General features: G+C 42.4%; 1 protein-coding gene across 11 annotated transcripts in view; it reads right to left on the reverse strand.

Moving 5' to 3' along the window:
• Positions 1–17159, reverse strand: part of Ppp6r2 (protein phosphatase 6 regulatory subunit 2) — a 103065-nt gene that overhangs the window by 20016 nt on the left and 65890 nt on the right. For 10 of the 11 annotated variants that reach the window (XR_002395194.1, XR_015452197.1, XM_087213618.1 and 7 more), the window contains 4 exons: positions 6533–6670; positions 5184–5249; positions 1172–1284; positions 781–894 (listed from right to left, as the gene is read on the reverse strand). Coding sequence is in view for 9 of the 11 variants with exons in the window: in XM_087213618.1 (XP_087069744.1) it covers positions 781–894; positions 1172–1284; positions 5184–5249; positions 6533–6670 (431 nt within the window). In the remaining 2 variants the exon portion in view is untranslated. The remainder of the gene's footprint in view (positions 1–780; positions 895–1171; positions 1285–5183; positions 5250–6532; positions 6671–17159) is intronic. The other variant, XM_021258717.1, reaches the window with a different exon arrangement.

Raw genomic sequence — 17159 nt, forward strand, 5'->3', positions numbered from 1 at the left:
GATCTTCTAGGCCAGACTGGGAGCAATAGAAGAGAGGCTACATCTTAGTTATCTTTGTCTCCTAGGGCCTCTGTGTAAGCAACAAGGTAGGTATTCAAATGACATCTGATGAGTGAAAAAGAAGGTGGACAGCCCTATTCCTGATTCATTGCTCACAGAGAGATGAGCATGCATGTTCACCCAGCTTAGGAGACAAAGATGAGGCCCTGCCCTGGCACGGGAGATACTGTACTCACGTAAAAACATAGCGGTATATCAGAGTGGAACCCCTTATAGTGGTACGTATAAGCTATAAGGACCTGCTGGAGCAGTGCTGGGAAACTAAACTACTCCACACATGTATAAATGCATGGCCCTTGGGTTGGGCTCACTCCTGACGGTGAGAGCCAGAAGACTTGGCTGTAGCCAAAAAGTTGACCTCTTCTCTTGCCTTTCCCTTTTCTTATTCCAGCAGTAGGGATTAAATCCAGGACCCTGGCCATACTAGGCAAACACCCTACCACTGAGCCACATCCCCAGTCCTTTATTTTTTGAGACAGGCTCTTGCTAAGTTGTCCAGGTTGGCCTTGAACTTGCAATTCTCCTGCCTCAATCTCCAGAGTAGCTGAGGTTAAAAGTGTGTCACTATACCCAGCTAAAGTTGACCTTTGCAACCAGGGACAGCTATCCACATTCTTACATGCATAATCAAAAATTAAACACACGGGCCAGCCAGTCTCTGGGCACCCACATCCTGCAGTATCGGAGTAGCTTGCCCCACTTTCTCAGGGAGAGGCTCACCCAGCCCGCCGTGGCTCCAGCAAGGCAAGCAGCACCTGCATTCCGCTGACCAGGCAGCTCTCTGTCTGGTCTCCGTCAAACATGTTCTTTAGAAGCTGCTCCACACAGTCCTGCCTGTCGGGCACACATAGAGGTCACTGCCTGTCAGAGAAGACATGTGACACAGCAATGCTTTCCTTCCCGGAAGACCCTACAACAACCTGCTCTAGGCAGAGCCTCAGGCTCCTATCTTGCTGGGGACTCAAGACCCTCCCCGGGTCTGAACTGGGGAGCTCATCCGACTGAATCAGAGGCGGCAACAGCACATCCTGGTGCTCACCAGGGTTCCAGCACATCTCCATGACCTGGAGCAAGGCCCACAGCACCCCCACCCACCCACCCCGGTACTCACGACTCCAGTTCTGTAAGGAGGGGGTCTGGCTCCAGAGTCTCTTGTAGCTGACTTCCCTGGTCTCTGCTCAGCCTGACTATGTCGCAGAGTGCCTGAGAAGCATTCGACTGCTTCTGCAAAGACAGGGAAACAGATGTCTCAGTTACCTACAGCTGGCAGCCGGACCAGCCTCTGGGCAAACCACTGCCAAACCACTGCCAGATTCAAACTTTCTCAGAGGCAGTTTTCTACAATGACTCCAGGATAACAGGCTCATTTCATTTCAAAGCAGCTTGTATCTCCTTGTTCATTGTCAAGATGTAGACTTGAGCTAGGCACAGTGGTACACACTCCCATTACTTGGGAGGCTGAGGCAGAAAGATCATAGTTCAAGTCCTACCTGAACAACTTAGCAAGCCCCATTTCAAAGTAAAATACATTTTTAAAAAATAGCTAGGTATGTAGTTCAGTGCAAAGGGCCTGGGTCAATCCTCAGTACTAAAAAGAAAAAAAGGGCTGGAGATTTAGCTCAATGGTTTCACCGCCTGCTGCGCAAGCTCAAGGACCAGAGTTCGATCCCTGGTACCAAAAGAAAAGAAAAAGAAAATCTGTTAGATTCTTTTCTTTCTTTTTTTAGCTGTACTGCCCATTCCCAGGTATTCAAAATGGGACCCCAAATGGTCAAATACACTACACAGATGTTGCTCTATACCTTTGATCCATGTTTTGAGATATACTGAACATGTGACTAAGTTAAGTGATTTTATATTTTCAATTTAATGATAAGTAGCTGCTATTATTCAGAAAGACTCCTATGAGCTAAGGAAAAATAGGGAAGTCATTACAGAGAAGAGGGAACTCAACTTTCCTAGGGAAACATGAATACCGCCCCTGCCCCACCCTGACTCAAATGTGTACTGGCTTACAACGGGGTGCTCTGTGGGAGACAGTGTGACCCAGAGAGAAAGCACCCCTAAACCCCCGAAGCATGGCATGTGTACTGCAGCAAGTCTACTTCAGGGAAAGGATAACAGCTGGTTGTCTCTGGCACTGAACCCATGACATTCATACCAAGAGCTCTACATATCAGACAGAGCAGACTCTTTGCTTCCTACAGAAGCCAATGCAGCCTCTCCCAACTGTCTGGCTAGCTCAGTGGGCTGATGAGGGACAAAGTAGTGACCAAGTAGCAATGAAAACCTTGGACATGAGTTAACACCACTGTTTTCAAAATTGCTGAGATCAGAATGTGTGTGTGTGTGTATGTGTGTGTGCGCGTGTGTGTGTGTGTAGAATATATGCAATGCATAGGCCTCTCAGAATATAACCCACACTCTCACCAGCGATTACCACAAGGACCAGGGAGGGAAACTGAGAGAGGAAGCCCTGCTGTCAACTATGATGCTACAATAAGAATATATTTTTGAGGGCTGGGGATTTAGCTCAGTGGCAACACGCCTGCCTTGCAAGCACAAGGTCCTAAGTTTGATCCCCAGGACCAGAACCCAAAAAAAGATTATATTTTTGAGACAGGGTCTTCTTTTGTATTTTGTGTTTCAAGCTGAACCTTGCCTTGAACTCACTATGTAGCCAAGGCAGGCCTTGAATTTGCTGTAATGCTCCTGCCCCAAGCCTCCTAAGTTGCTTGGATGACAGGTGTGTGCTGCCACACCTGGCTTGAATATTTATCTGGCTTTCATCCACAGTTCCTGGTTCATGACTCTGATCTTCCTGTCTGACAAGACTCTCCTCTTTGCAGAGAGATCCTGCATCATGACCTGGAAGGAAAAATGCTGCACAGTGAGGCCAAGAAGAGTCTGACCAGATGGCCTTGTTGGGTTTCCCTTCTTATTCTATTAGCAATCATGCCAATGCCCTGAAGTCCTCATAAAAACCCCCAAAGGTCTGGGTCTTGGTAGTGTCTGGAGAGGGAAGCAGGTGGATGTTTCTGGGGTGTACACCTGGTGAGGGGACAAGGCTCTGCACCCTTTCCTCAATGCTCTGCCCTATGCATCTCTTCATCTGTATAGTTTGTAATAACCTCTATAATAAACCAGGACATGTGTTTCCCTGAGTTCTGTGAGCCTTTCAAGCAATTTAATCAAACCCAGGGAGGAGACCGAGAAGCCTAATTTACAGCCAGCCTCAACCTGTGGGATCTGAAGCAAACTCCAAATAGAGATTCAGAACCGAACTGAACTCGAAGAAAGCCAGCGGGATCCAGTGGAAAGCTGACTTCTTGCTTAGTGTGTGGGGTAACTCTTCTGCATGTGGCATGCAAAGTGATCTGTTCAGTAGGAAACCCTAGGTTGGAGCTGGCTTTCGCTTCTGTATCTACAGATCACCTCACATGTTAATGGAATTACAGTGGGAAGCTTCTAGGATCCCCCTAGTCACCCTATCCTGGAAGTCATGCCCTTGGAAACCACTCTCCTTGTGTGGGTTGAACCCATTCAAGTCTAAAGAGCAGAATGCAGCCTAAGTGAGAGCTGTCATTTTTTAAGATGGACTTGAAGAAGTCTGCTTTAGGACCAGCTCACTCCATGAACCCGGATGCCTCAAGGTGAGAGCCCTGCCCTGTGAGAGGCCCACATGGTGTAGAGCTGAGGGCAGCCTATGCCACAGGCCCTGAACTGAATTTTGTCAAGGCACTGTGGCTGTGGAAGTAGAGCTTCCCTAAATTAAGCCAGTTAAGCCCTGAGATGACTGTAGCCTTGTGAGAGACCCTGAGCAGAGGGGCTACTAGCCCTCTGCTGGATACCCAACTATAATAACTGCTAGAAATAAAAAGGACTTGTTTAGGCAACCCTTCTTCAAGATGATTGGGGGTGGGGGGAGTACTGGGAATTGAACCCAGGTCCTTTGCACTGATCTTTATCTCCAGCCAGATGGTTTTTTATTTTTTATTTTATGACAGGGTCTCTACATTGCCCAGGCAGGGTTTGAACTTGCCTGTTAGAATTCTGGTTTTGGGGGAGGTGGCTCTTTGAGACAGGGTCTCACTATGTAGTTCAGGCTGGCCTTGAACTCATTATGCAGGCCAGGCTGGCCTCAAACTTCAGGGCCTTGAACTCTTGCCTCAGCCTCCCAAGTGCTGGGATTACAGGTGTGCACCACCATGCCTAACTGAACTGTCTTTTTAAATTTTTTTTTTGGTACTGGGGATTGAACGGGTCCTTGCGCTTGCACAGCAGGTGGCGAAACCACTGAGCTAAATCCCCAGCCCGATCTTTGTTTTTTTCTGGTACCAGGGATTGACCTCGAGACCTTGTGCTTTCGAGGCAGGCGTAGACTGTTTTTATAATACATATTATTAATTTTTTATACATGTTATAATTTTGGGGCTGGGTTAGTTAGACTTCACTGGGCTCATTACACTTGATCTCAGCCAAAAAGTCAAGAAACAGTCACTAACCACATTGAAATCATATGCTGCTTTAATTTTTTTTTTTTAGTGCTGGGAATCAAACTTAGGGCCTTGCACACACTAGCAAGAATTCTACCACTGAGTTATACCCCTAGCTCTGTTATGCATTAGGTTTTTTTGGTGTTTTTTTTTTTGGTACCAGGGATCGAACTCGGGACCTTCTGGTTGCGAGGCAGGCGGTGGAATCACTGAGCTAAATCCCCGGCCCAAGTTTTTTTTTAATTGCGTTATTTTTTTTTTCTAGTACCAAGGATCGAACTCAGGACCTTGCGCTTGCCAGGCAGGCATGGTGCCACTGAGTTACGTCCTTGGCCCTTGCATTAGTTTTTTGTTTTGTTTGTTTTTACTAGGACTCGAACTCAGGGTCTTGCACTTGCCATGGAGGCACTGTACTGCTGAGCTATATTCCCAGCTGTTATGCAATACTTTTTAATAATAAACAAAAACCTGTCAAGATGTTAGAACTTGATTAAAGGAAGAGATTTATCTAACTGGTGCTCAGAGGAGAAGAGAGGAGTGACCTGTCCCCTGCTCTGGCAGCAGTGGGTGCTCTGACAGCCCACACACATGGCTTTCATATAACAAGATGGACTCTGTGAGACTCACGTCTTCATCCTGATGTGGATGGATCAATTCCACAAGTCTCTGGATGGTTTTCTCTTCATTAAGCCACTGAAAAGGAAGAAAAAAAAAAGGCCCATCAACATTTCTGCTCACATCTAACTAAATGGAAAGAAGTTCCTTTGGTGCAGCAGACACCCATCCACCCAGGTTTCCTAGGACAGGCTCTGCCTGACACATTAGTCTAACCAGAACCCAGAAAGAAGACCAAGAAATAAACTCTTGGAGTGGCTCAAAGAGTTTAAGTGGGTAGATTATTGTTCATCTGACCTAATGGTGCTCACACACTTTTGGGACACATCTCAGAAGCCCAGGGTACAGATGGGCCCAAAGAAACAAGCCCTGGAGCCCAGCTGAACATGGAAGCCACATATGCTGCAGCTCCCTACAGGATCGGGGCCTTTCCAGGACCAGGAAGAGTAGAAAGACCTTGGGGTAGCTGTACAAGCACAGTAAAGGCTGAAGCTGACACTCTTCAAGGTCAAGGGCAATGGAGGCCCAGTATGATCATGTCAGGGCACAGCAGAGCTGGCAGACCTGGCTCCTCTGGTGCACTTGATGCCCTTTATATAGGGGTGGGAAATTGACCCACAGGGCTGCCTTGCAAACAGAATAAAGTAATACAGGTAAAAGGCTGGATGGCATATAGTTTGTTTGTTTCCTTTTTTAGTACTGGGGATCAAACTCAGGATCTCATGCTTGCAAAGTAGGCGGTGGCACCACTGAGCTAAATCCTCGACCCATGTATGGTATATAGTTATGCAGGCTTCCCACTAGTAGTTACTAACAGCAGCTGATGCGCATCTTTCACTGTATAAATGTTAGCACCATGAGGAAATGAATTATGGTCCCAAGAGTGAGAATAACCACTTACAACATCTGACAAAAAAAAGAGCAAAGTCTCAATAGCTTGTAACTTTCAAACTGCAACACAAAGCCTGCCAAACAACAGGGAGCACAAGTGCACCCTCAGGGCTGGGAACCTTCCTCTTTCCAGGGACTACAGGCAGGTCCTTTAATCCTCAGGACAGACTCATCCACACTCTAGAATAACTAACAGCCTTTGTGTGGAGCCACTTAGCTACTGAGCCCCTGCTCCAAGACCCAGTGGGTACATCAGGAGTAAGGGCTGGAGGTGAGCAAAGCCTGCTTCTATTTTAACACAGAGCAGGGGGCCAGAGAATGCTGGAGGAGAAGGCACTCTCCTTCTGAATGGGCTAAAGTAGGACAAGGTACAGACAGGAACCCTGATGGTAATGTCTGCCGAGGAGCTGGGTAGAGCTGCTAGGGCCAGGCCCCTGCAGAGAATGGGACAGCACCACCCTGGCACTCACGTGCAGGACCTCCTGCCGGAGCCCCATAGGCTCCACACAGCTGACCAGGCGCAGCAGCAAGTCCATGAGTGCCGAGGTGCCCATGTGCTTCAGCACCAGGCTGATGAACTTGTCCTTCTTCTTCAAGAACATAATCACCTGCAATCAAACACACAAGATTAACAAACAGGGCTAAACCCATACAGCCAGGACATTCCTCTAAGAACTCTCATGAGAATGATTAACTTCCAAGTATTTGGAAGAGAAATGACAAGAGACGTGCTAAAAAAAAAAATTATAGGAAACAACCCTCCCAGGACAGAGAGCCCTAGAGTGCAGCAGTACCTGTGAGGAGTTTCCTGCACAGATTGGGGTTAGATTAGCACTGTGTGAGCAGGACATTGTGTCTCCAGTAGGGCAGTACAGGCTCCTGCACACAGCCACTATTTGACACATAAATGGTGGCGCATGCCTGTGATCCTAGAACTCAGGAGGCTGAGGCAGGAGGATTGCCATGAGTTCGAGGCCAGCCTGGGCTACATAGTGAGCTCAAGTATAGCCTGAACTACACAGCAAGACCCTGTCTCAAATTCTATCACTTTAGAGAAAATAACCCCCAAATTACACAGACTCTTTCAGAAAACACAAAAGGAAGAACCATATCCTATATAATTATATAAGGAAGTAGGACATGGTAGTACACTCCTGTACTCCCAGCAGTCAGGAGGCTGAGGCAGAAGGATCACCATGAGTTTGAGGCCAACCTGGGCTATACAGTAAGACAGTCTCAAAAAAAAAAAAAAAATTTGGACCGGGGATTTAGCTCAGTGGTGCTGTCACCTGCCTTGTAAGCACAAGGTCCCAAGTTCGATCCCCGGAACAAAAAGAAGAAAAAAAAATTGTATAGAGACATACAAACTTGATGTTTATTTATTTAGGTTTTTTTAAAACAGGGTCACCATGTAGTTCAGGCTGGCCATGAACTCACAATGTAGTGTTTTTATTACAACATGCACCATGACACTCAGTGACTTTAAAGGAAATTATGCTGAGCAAAAGAGTAATTCTTGGGCCCGGGGATTTAGCTCAGTGGTTCCGGCACCTGCCTCGAAAGCACAAGGTCCTGAGTTCAATCCCCGATACCAAAAAAAAAAAAAAAAAAAGAGTAATTCTTAAAGATAATATATTATATGATTTAATTTAAATAATATTTTGAAATGACAAGATTTTAGAAATGGAGAAGAGATTAGTGGTTGCCAAGGGAAGGGGTAGGGAGGCAGATGGTGGGGAGATAGGTGGGTATGGTTATAAAGGGGAATACAAAGAACTTAGAAATGATTTCTGGACTGTTCTGGATGTTGACCATGATGCTGGATGCACAACTGTACCTAGACAATAGGCTGTAAGGAACTTAACACATCCACATGCATGCGTACACACACACACAAACACATACACACACAGGAGTACAAGTGAAACAAGAAATCTAAGATCTGTAGATCATGTCAACATCAGTATCCTGGTGGTACAGTACTAGTATTTCATCAAATACTACCACTAGAAGAAGCTGGTCAAAGTATACAAGGGGGCCGGGGATTTAGCTCAGCGGTTTCGCTGTCTGCTGCGCAAGCGCAAGGACCTGAGTTCGATCCCCGGTACCAAAAAAAAAGTATACAAGGGTTTTCTTCACATTATTACATACAACTTGTCTTAGTTATTTTTCTCATTGCTGAGACAAAATATCCAACACCCACAAGTTAAAAAAGGAAAAGTTTATTTCAGCTCACAGTTCACAGTTTTCAGTCCATAGTCAGCTGGTTCCAAAGCAGGGAGGCATGGCAAGCAGAAGGCAGCAAGCAGCAGTAGCAAACCTGCATACCTTCTCTCCTTTTATATTCCATCTAGGTTACCAGCCTTCTAGGTGGTGCCATCCACACCCAGGTTGGGCCTTCCCATTATCCATATCCAGAACTATGCCAAACCAATCAGTGGGTTAATTTAATACCACCCACCCTTAATCCCAGTACCACACACTCTAGATCCAGCCAGCTCCGAAAAGCCCCACCTATGAGCTCATGAGGTTTTAGGGGGACATCTAGATAGAAGTCAGAACACAACTATGTGATTACACAATTATCTCAATAAAAATTTCAATTAAAGATACCACTTACACAAATAACCAAATACTTAAAAATAAATTCTAATGAAAGAGGTCCAAGACCCCTGCACAGAGAACTGTAACATCATCACACAGCTCAGAACCCTAACAACTTAACTTCACTACTGCAGCATAAAGGGGCCACTATGTGTGACCAGATGCAAGCAGCTGCACTTCATTCACACAAGCAGGTACTAGGCCAGTTTTGGCCTTAGAGCTGTAAGTTTTGCCAACTTCCATGTACAACCAACACAAATCCAATCAAAATTTTGACAGGTGGGGCCGGGGATTTGGCTCAATGGTTTCGACGCCTGCTACACAAGCGCAAAGACCCGAGTTCGATCCCCGGTACCAAACAAACAAACAAAAAAAATTTGACAGGTCTTGAAGGGGAGGGCAGAGGAGTCTGAAAACTGACAAGTCATTCTAAAATAATACAAAAAGCAAAGATTAGTAAAAATCTTGAAGTGAGAAAACTACTAAATATCAAGATTTATAAAAATACATTGTTGTGATGTGGTGAAATGCTTATTTGGCCTTTTCTCATAAAATCTTTGGACTCTCCAAAATGGTGTGTCATTTTCTATGCTAATCAGGTAAATGGTAGCTGGCTGCCTTTACATGGTTTCAGGGTGGGGCTGGTCACTCAAAGAAGGTGGCAGGATTAGGAGGCTGAGCTGAGTGTCAATGGCCAATGATTTAATTAATCGTGCCTACATAATGAAGCACCTATAAAAACTCCCCAAATGGACTGAGTCCAGGAAGCTTCCAGAAGGGGTGTTGGGGGAAGGCATGGAAGCTCCTTGTTTCTTCTGCCTCTCTTCACAAACGTAGCTCTTTGTTTACTTTGTCATATCCTGTATTTGTTTTTTTTTTAACTATTGTTCATTATGGAAAACTTTATCTGACAAACCATTAGAAGCCAATTTGAGCATCTGAAATAAGAGAAGCTATTTGACAAATGATTCATAAATAATGTAATTCTGTTCTATGCATTTGATATTATGGTCTAATTTTAATCAGATCATTGAGTTATATTTTAGGTATTATTTATTTGCTTCTAGTTTACATATATTTCAGCCAATTTTATGAAATCTGGTATGGTATCTTTGACCCTTTCATATGCTGATATACTATCCTTTTATTTGACAAGCAGCATTTATTGTTTTGGGGGGGACAGGGTCTCACAATTTAATTCAGGCTGGTCTTGAACTCACTATAGCACAGGCTGGCCTCGAACGTGCAGCAATCCTCTTGCCTCAGTTTCCTGAGTACTGGGATTACAGGCACTCACCACCACACCAGGTTGATAATAGCATTTTTCAACTGACATTTTAATGTCATGTCTTTTATAATAAATGGGTAAACATGTTTCCCTGAGTTCTGTGACCTGCTTGTAACAAACAAAATCTGAGGAGGGCATAACTAAATTGGATTAGAGGACATCTAACTGATGCCTTCTGCTGCGTTGTAAGTATTGCTTACTTAGTGGACAGGGGTTAACTAACCCTAAACTGATGTCAGAAGCCTGTTGTGTTTTCCATTTCTAAATCTATTCACCGTAAGACAGAGGACACTATGGGGACAACTAGTATGTGCTCTCTGGAGGCCTTACCCCAGGACTTGTTACCCATTAAAAGTATGTTATGCCATAAAGAATGAGAAACTAGAGTCATTAGAGTCATAGCTAAATGGATGTACATTGAGGTCATACTCTTAAGTGAAATAAACAGGACACACATATGTAAATATTAACTAGTTTCTCTGGTGTGAGAAACTGAAAGTGTAAATAAGAATCAAAATGTATAATAGATAGCCGGGGGCTCAAGTGATTCCGCCACCTGCCTCGCAATCCCCGGTACCAAAAAAAAAAAAAGTATAATAGATCATGTGAAACAGGAAGAAAAGGTGAAAAGGGGAGAAGGAAGTGGAAGGAGTAGGAGAAAGGAAAGAAAGAAAAGGAAAAAATATGAGAAAAGGAAAAAATGGAAACAGTCTTTGTAAACAGGAGGGGTGAAAGGGTTGAAGGGAGGGTAGAAGAATGGGGAAAAAATAAGAACCAAGATGTATCATGTAAAGGTGCAAATTCCCAATGATATATGTCATCATAGTATACACTTAAAATGTACCAATAAACTTAATGAAAAAAAAAAAGTATGCTGTTTTTCCCTACCCTCTCACTCTAAACTGTAGATGTGCCTAGCATGTGCGATACCTCAGATTAGATCTCTTGCATTGCAAACAAAGTAACAAAAAAATCCAATCTCTTTACCCTCTCAAATAATCAAAAGCCAAGTGCATCATTAAAGCTAGGATGCCTTTGCCATAAAGTCTCCAAGAATAAAACTGTCAGGACTCACCACACAAAAGCAAAGGAAGAACAAACTCCTGGCCCCTAAACCTGTTACTGTACTTGTTAAAAAGCATGACCATGTTTTCCTGCACCACCACATGTTCACTTTGCAAATACAGCAGCTCTTCCTTATCACAAGGCCAGGATGTTCACGCAGGGCAGGGATAAAAAGGCTGACCATTCCTTAAGGCCGAGACAGTTGCACAGGAAATGACAACACTTTTTAAAGCACTGCCCAAGACCAGTGAAAAATTGCCAGACTTTAGCCCACACCTGCATCCCCTACTCATGAATGGAAAGCTTGCCTTATTCATTATGAAAAGGCCAGTCTGACTTTAGGTCAGCTCTATGCCCCTTTCAACTCTTCTCAAGCCCAGTTCTCTTCCCCATTTCTTCTTCCTTCTCAATTAAAGTCTCTGCCTTTGAATTTGTGCTCTTTGCCTCAGTTTAATTTTTATTACCACTGAGACAACACTTGCTTTGTGTCTGGTATCAACTGCACCAATGTCAATCCCAGATTTTGACACTGTACTATAACGAGGATATAACCACTGTGGAGTGCATGTGTGTGTGTGTGTGTGTGTTTTGTACTGGGAATTGAACCCAGGGCCTTCACATTGAGCTACACCCCCGATACTCCCCCGTTTATTCTGAGACAGGTTGTTACTAAAGTCGCTAAATTGCCCAGGCTAAGCTAGAATTTGTGATCCTCCTGCCTCAGCCTCCTAGAATTCTAGGATTACAGACATGCATCATCATACTGGCTATAAGTTTTTGAAAACTTCAAAACAGGCAAACTAAACTCACTCATCTAAGTCAGGAGGGTGGAGAGAGGAGGAAGCAATTAGGAGTGCCATGAGTAATGGCCCCAAGGCTCTCACTTTCTGAGGACATTCTGGGCTAAGCTGTGCTGTGCCTTTGTTTGCATGCTTGCATATGTACATGTGTGCTAAAATACAATGTCAATGGGAGAGCACTTGCCAAGCAGGTATGAGGCCCTGAGTTCTAACCCTAGAGCCATAAGAAAAAAATTTTTTTTCAAAGTATATAAATCAATGTGAATGTTAATTAATTCCTGAGGATAAAGAACAGGTGGCAGCATGTCAGAGCAGGCTCAGCCACACATCACTTGCAACCTAACCCAACAATAGCTGCACCTGTACAGCCTGTACCTTAAGAGCACTTACAAAAAGAAATTTAAAGGGTTGAAAAAAGTAAAACAAAGCAAAAAGGAAAAATATGGGGATGAGATTACCTAGGGCCCATAAAACCTAAAGTATTTACCATCTGGCTCTTGACAAAAAAAGTCTGCTGACCCCTCTACTGATGACGCCACAGGGATGATAGCAATCTGAACTAACCATGAAAAACATTTTGAGATCATCAGAGCAATTTGCACCCTGCATGCATGTGATCAAATTAAGTATGGGGCTGTGAGGCAGGGTAATGGAATGGATATGATCAAAATATGTTATATGCATGTAAGAAAATACCACACTGAAACCCAATTTTTTTTTGAGACAGTCTCACTATGTAGTTCAGGCTGGCCTTGAGCTCACTATGTAGTCCAGGCTGGCCTCAAACTCACAGCAATTCACCTAGCTTTGCCTTTTCAGTTCTGGGATTACAAGTGTGTACTACCACACCTGGCAGAAACCCAATATTTTGTAAAAGGCACTAATAAAATATTTTTATAAGTATCATTAATGTTCTAGGTATGATAATGTGGTTATGCTTGTAAAAGTCCTTAGCTCAAGGTTCCAAGTTCAATCCCTGGTACAAAAAAAAAAAAAGAACCAGATATAAAAAGAGTCCTTGTCCTTTAGAAAAACATACTGAAATAAATATAAAATGATCTAATATCTGGAATTTGCATCAAAGTTCTATCTGGAATGGGTGTTGGAAATAAGGGGATTCAGGAAATAAGATGGGTCATTGTCTTGGTTACTTTTCTCTTGTTGCTGAGAAAAAGGACCCAACACCTAACATCAAAGGAGGAAAAGTTTATTTTGGCTCACAGTTTGTAGAGGTTTCAGTCCATAGTTGGCTGGCTCAAGGCAGGGTGGCATAGCATTGCAGATGGGCATCACAGAGGAGAAACAGTTCACGGTAGAAGGCAGGAAGGCAGCAAGGTACCAAAGCAGCAGCAACAGCAAGTGACAACAGCAGCCCTCTTTCTGTCCCTTATATTCTATCCAGGCTACTGTCCTGAGGGCAGGTAGCACTCACAACCAGGGTGGGTCTTCCCATTATCCATGTCCAGAATTACACCAAACCAATCATTGGACTAATTTAATAATCACACACCCTTGATCCCAACATCACACACTCTAGATGCAGCCCTACCTATGACTGTGTAAGGTTTTTGAGGGATATCTAGATACAAGCCATAATAGTCATGATCTTGCGGAAGCCTGGGGACAGAGACATATGGGTTTATAGACGATTTAATCTTATTTTTACATGTCTGAAAGAACTTCGCTCCTTCAGCCACTCTCAGAGTCTGGGGAAACAGGAGGAAAGCTCACTGCAGCCCTGCTTATCACAGCCAGTGTGGGCCAGTCACCTGGGTGAATAAGAGAACAAGGTGGCTCTCAGTGAAAGATGTACAAGATCTATGTATGTGTGAAAAAAATAATCTGCAATACTCAGAGTCTGGTACCATTATGTGAAAACTAGAAACTATACACTAGCGTGTCTACTGGAAAACTTCAGTAGAATGTATACTACTAATCAATAATAGTTATTCCTAGAGATTATTATAGGAGACTTTTACATATTTTTATCTTGTTTGAATTTAAAGTAAATGTGTTGCACATTTTTCAACTGACTAAAAGGGTTTTTTTTGGTACCAGGGATAGAACTCAGGACCTTGTGCTTGCAAGGCAGGCACAGTGCCGCTGAGGTAAATCCCCGGCCCCTGACTAAAAGTTTTTAAGAGTTCATGGCCGGGAATTTAGCTCAGTGGTTCCGCCGCCTGACTCCCAAGCTCAAGGACCAGAGTTCAATCCCTGGTACCAAAAAAAAAAACCAAAAAAAAAAAATGAGTTCAGTTCATACTAATTTAATGTAGTAAGCACTGGGTAAAAGAAGGAGAGGTAAATATATGAACCAATTAAATTGTAAAGAAATATCTGAAAGTAGCAGAAGAGTATGACCAGGTTACAATAAATTATGAAATTCACAATTTCACTGTTAACCTGGCTGAAGTCCTCCTAATATGAAAAACAATGGCCCCAGCCAGGCACTTCCGTTAGTGTGAGGGTGACTGCTCACAACCCTGCCCTCAGCACCACCCCTGCTGCCACAATGTCCATCTCAGCACCTATACACACACACACAAACACACACACACACACACACACACACACACACACACACACGCCCTGCACTGCTGCTCTTCATTTCTTTTTTCCTTTTTTTTTATTTTTATATTTTCCCTATTAACTTTATTGGTACATTTTAGGTACAAAAACAGTTACATTCATCATTGGGATCGTGTACCATTACATGAGTCTCTTGGTTCTTATTTTTTTTCCCCTTCCCTTGCCCTCCCTTCACCCCCTCCACCCTTCCCTATTTGCAAAGACCTTGTTTCCATTTTTTTCCTCTTCTCATATTTTTTCCTTTCCCTTTTTTCCCTTCCCCTACCCCTCCCAATTCCCCTGCTCTTTTAGACCTTTTCTTCCTGTTACACAGTATCAGTTATACATTTTTTTAAATTACAATATTAAGATCTAGGAGACATTACCACAGATTTTACAGAATTTAAAAGGATATAGAAAGCATATTACAAAAACATTTTTTGAAATAAATTTGACAACTTCTAAGAAGTAACTTAGAAGACAAATTAATGAAACTAACTCTGGAGGAAATATAAAATTTGAATAGCACCTATTAAAGAAATTATATTCCTAGCTTGAAAAACCTACCTATATGACAAGAGCAGGCTCATAAACATTTTAACTGATAAATTATATCAAACATTTAAAGCAGAAAAAAGAAGGAACACTTCTCCCCTCATTTTAGGAAATCAACATTGCGCTAATCCTAAAACTGGATAAAGATAATAGAAGAAAAAAGTATGAACATAGATAGAAATTTGTTTAACAAAACAAACTCTTAGAAGTCAGATCTGGCAGTATGTAGAAAGTGGTTTTGTTACAGGGATGGCACTGTTGGTTCAGCACTGGAAGATCCACCCACAAAAGTAATCATTTTAACAGAGGAAAGGAGAAAGCCAGATGATCCTGTCACTAGTTGGAGAAAGAGTATTGGACTAAATTCTACAGCTGTTCATGGTAAAAGCTATCAGGAGACTAGAAGCAGAACAGAACCTTCTCAACAGATCAAAGACATGTACTCCATACTTCCAACAAAAACTCCTTCTATGAATGGAGACGATACAATGCTTTCTCCCTAAAGTGGGGAACAAGGGCGTATATGCCTACTCTTCATCTGTCCATCAGACTTTGAAACATAGGTCTAAACCAAAATAGTCTGGCAATAAAATGACACAACTAGGATAGGATTGGCACGGCAGAAGCAAAATCAAAATCTTTATATGTAGATGAAATGATCATCTACAGAGAAAATACTAAGAAATCTCTAGGAGCTCCTAGAACTTGTACTTGAATTTAACAGGATTAGAAAACACAAGGTATTCAGGTCTGTGTATACTTGCTATAATTGAAGAACTGGATATTGAAATTTAAAAGTTATGTAGGAGTACAAAGGACCCAGAAAAGCCAAAAACAAAAACAAAAACAGTGTTGGAAGACGTTTAGTACCTAATTTTAAGACTTCTTCTAAAGCTACAGTAATCAAGGCAGTGTTGGTGTAAGGAAAGACATATAGATCATTGGAATAAAACAGAGAATCTAGAAATAGAACCACACATATATGGTCCACTGAGTTTTGAAAGATTATTTAACATTAGCATTTTATAGAATATAAACTTGATTTAAGAGCCAAGGAAGAGTATCTTCAGCAAATAGCACTAGAACACCTGGTATCCCTATATAAAAAATTAACCTCAACCCTTTTTTTCCATACATGAAAATAACTTGAAGGGATCTATGAACCTAAATAAGAAAGCCTAAAAGTATAAAACTTTAAGAAGAAATTATAAGGGAAAATATTCATGAATTCAGGGTAGCAAGAACTACCTAGGATACAAAAACCATGATGTATAAAAGAAAAAAAATTGATGAGATTCCATCAAAATTTAGAACTTTAAGTGACATCATTAAAATGAAAAGTAGCCCTTAAACAGACCATATTTACAATGCATATAACCTATGAGCAGAATATATAAAGAATTCTTAGAGCTCATTAATAGACAACCCAATTAAAATGTAGACATAAGAAGATGAGAAATAGCCAGTATAGCACAAGGAATGGTGTACAATTCTAGAATCAGAAAAATACTAATCAGTACAATAATAAGATTGAATTATACACTGATTAGGGAGATGAAGTCAAAAGTTTTAAAAGCCTTGTCATGACTTTTTCTTTTTGTTGGATTCTCCCCCTTTGCGTTTAATTTGTTACGACCAATGGATTCATTCTGCTGCGTTTCCTGGGGTTGTAATCCTCACTGTCTTTTCCTAGGGTATTGTCTAAAATTTTTTGGAGTGCCTTTTTGGCATTCATGAAGTTCCTGAGGTGCTCTTTATCATCAATGTATCTTATTTCTCCATCAATTTTGAAAGACAGTTTTGCAGGGTACATCAATCTGTGTTGGAAGCTGTTTTCCTTCAGGGCTTGAAATACATCACTCCAAGCTCTTCCTGCCTTGAAGGTTTGCACTGAGAAGTCTGCTGTGATTCTGATGGGCTTTCCTTTGTATGTGATTTGTTTCTTTTCTCTCACTGCTTGTAGAATTTTATTCTTCTGTTGGATTTCTGGAATCCTAACTATTATATGCCTATGTGTAGATTTTTTTTGATTAAGGCTAGCTGGAGTCCTATATGCTTCACTTATCTGTATGTCAAGTTCTTTTCTCCTCCTTGGGAAGTTTTCTGCCATCACTTCTGTGAACAGTTTTTTTTATGTCATCTGCACTCTTTCCTCTTTCTTCATTGACTCCAATCAGTCTTAAGTTATTCTTCTTTGTATCGTCTAGCAGCTGCTGG

This window comes from Heterocephalus glaber, unplaced genomic scaffold (genome assembly GCF_053883595.1).
Source record: "Heterocephalus glaber isolate CG9 unplaced genomic scaffold, H.glaber_assembly_v1.0 deba00001444, whole genome shotgun sequence".
Lineage (NCBI taxonomy): Eukaryota > Metazoa > Chordata > Mammalia > Rodentia > Bathyergidae > Heterocephalus > Heterocephalus glaber.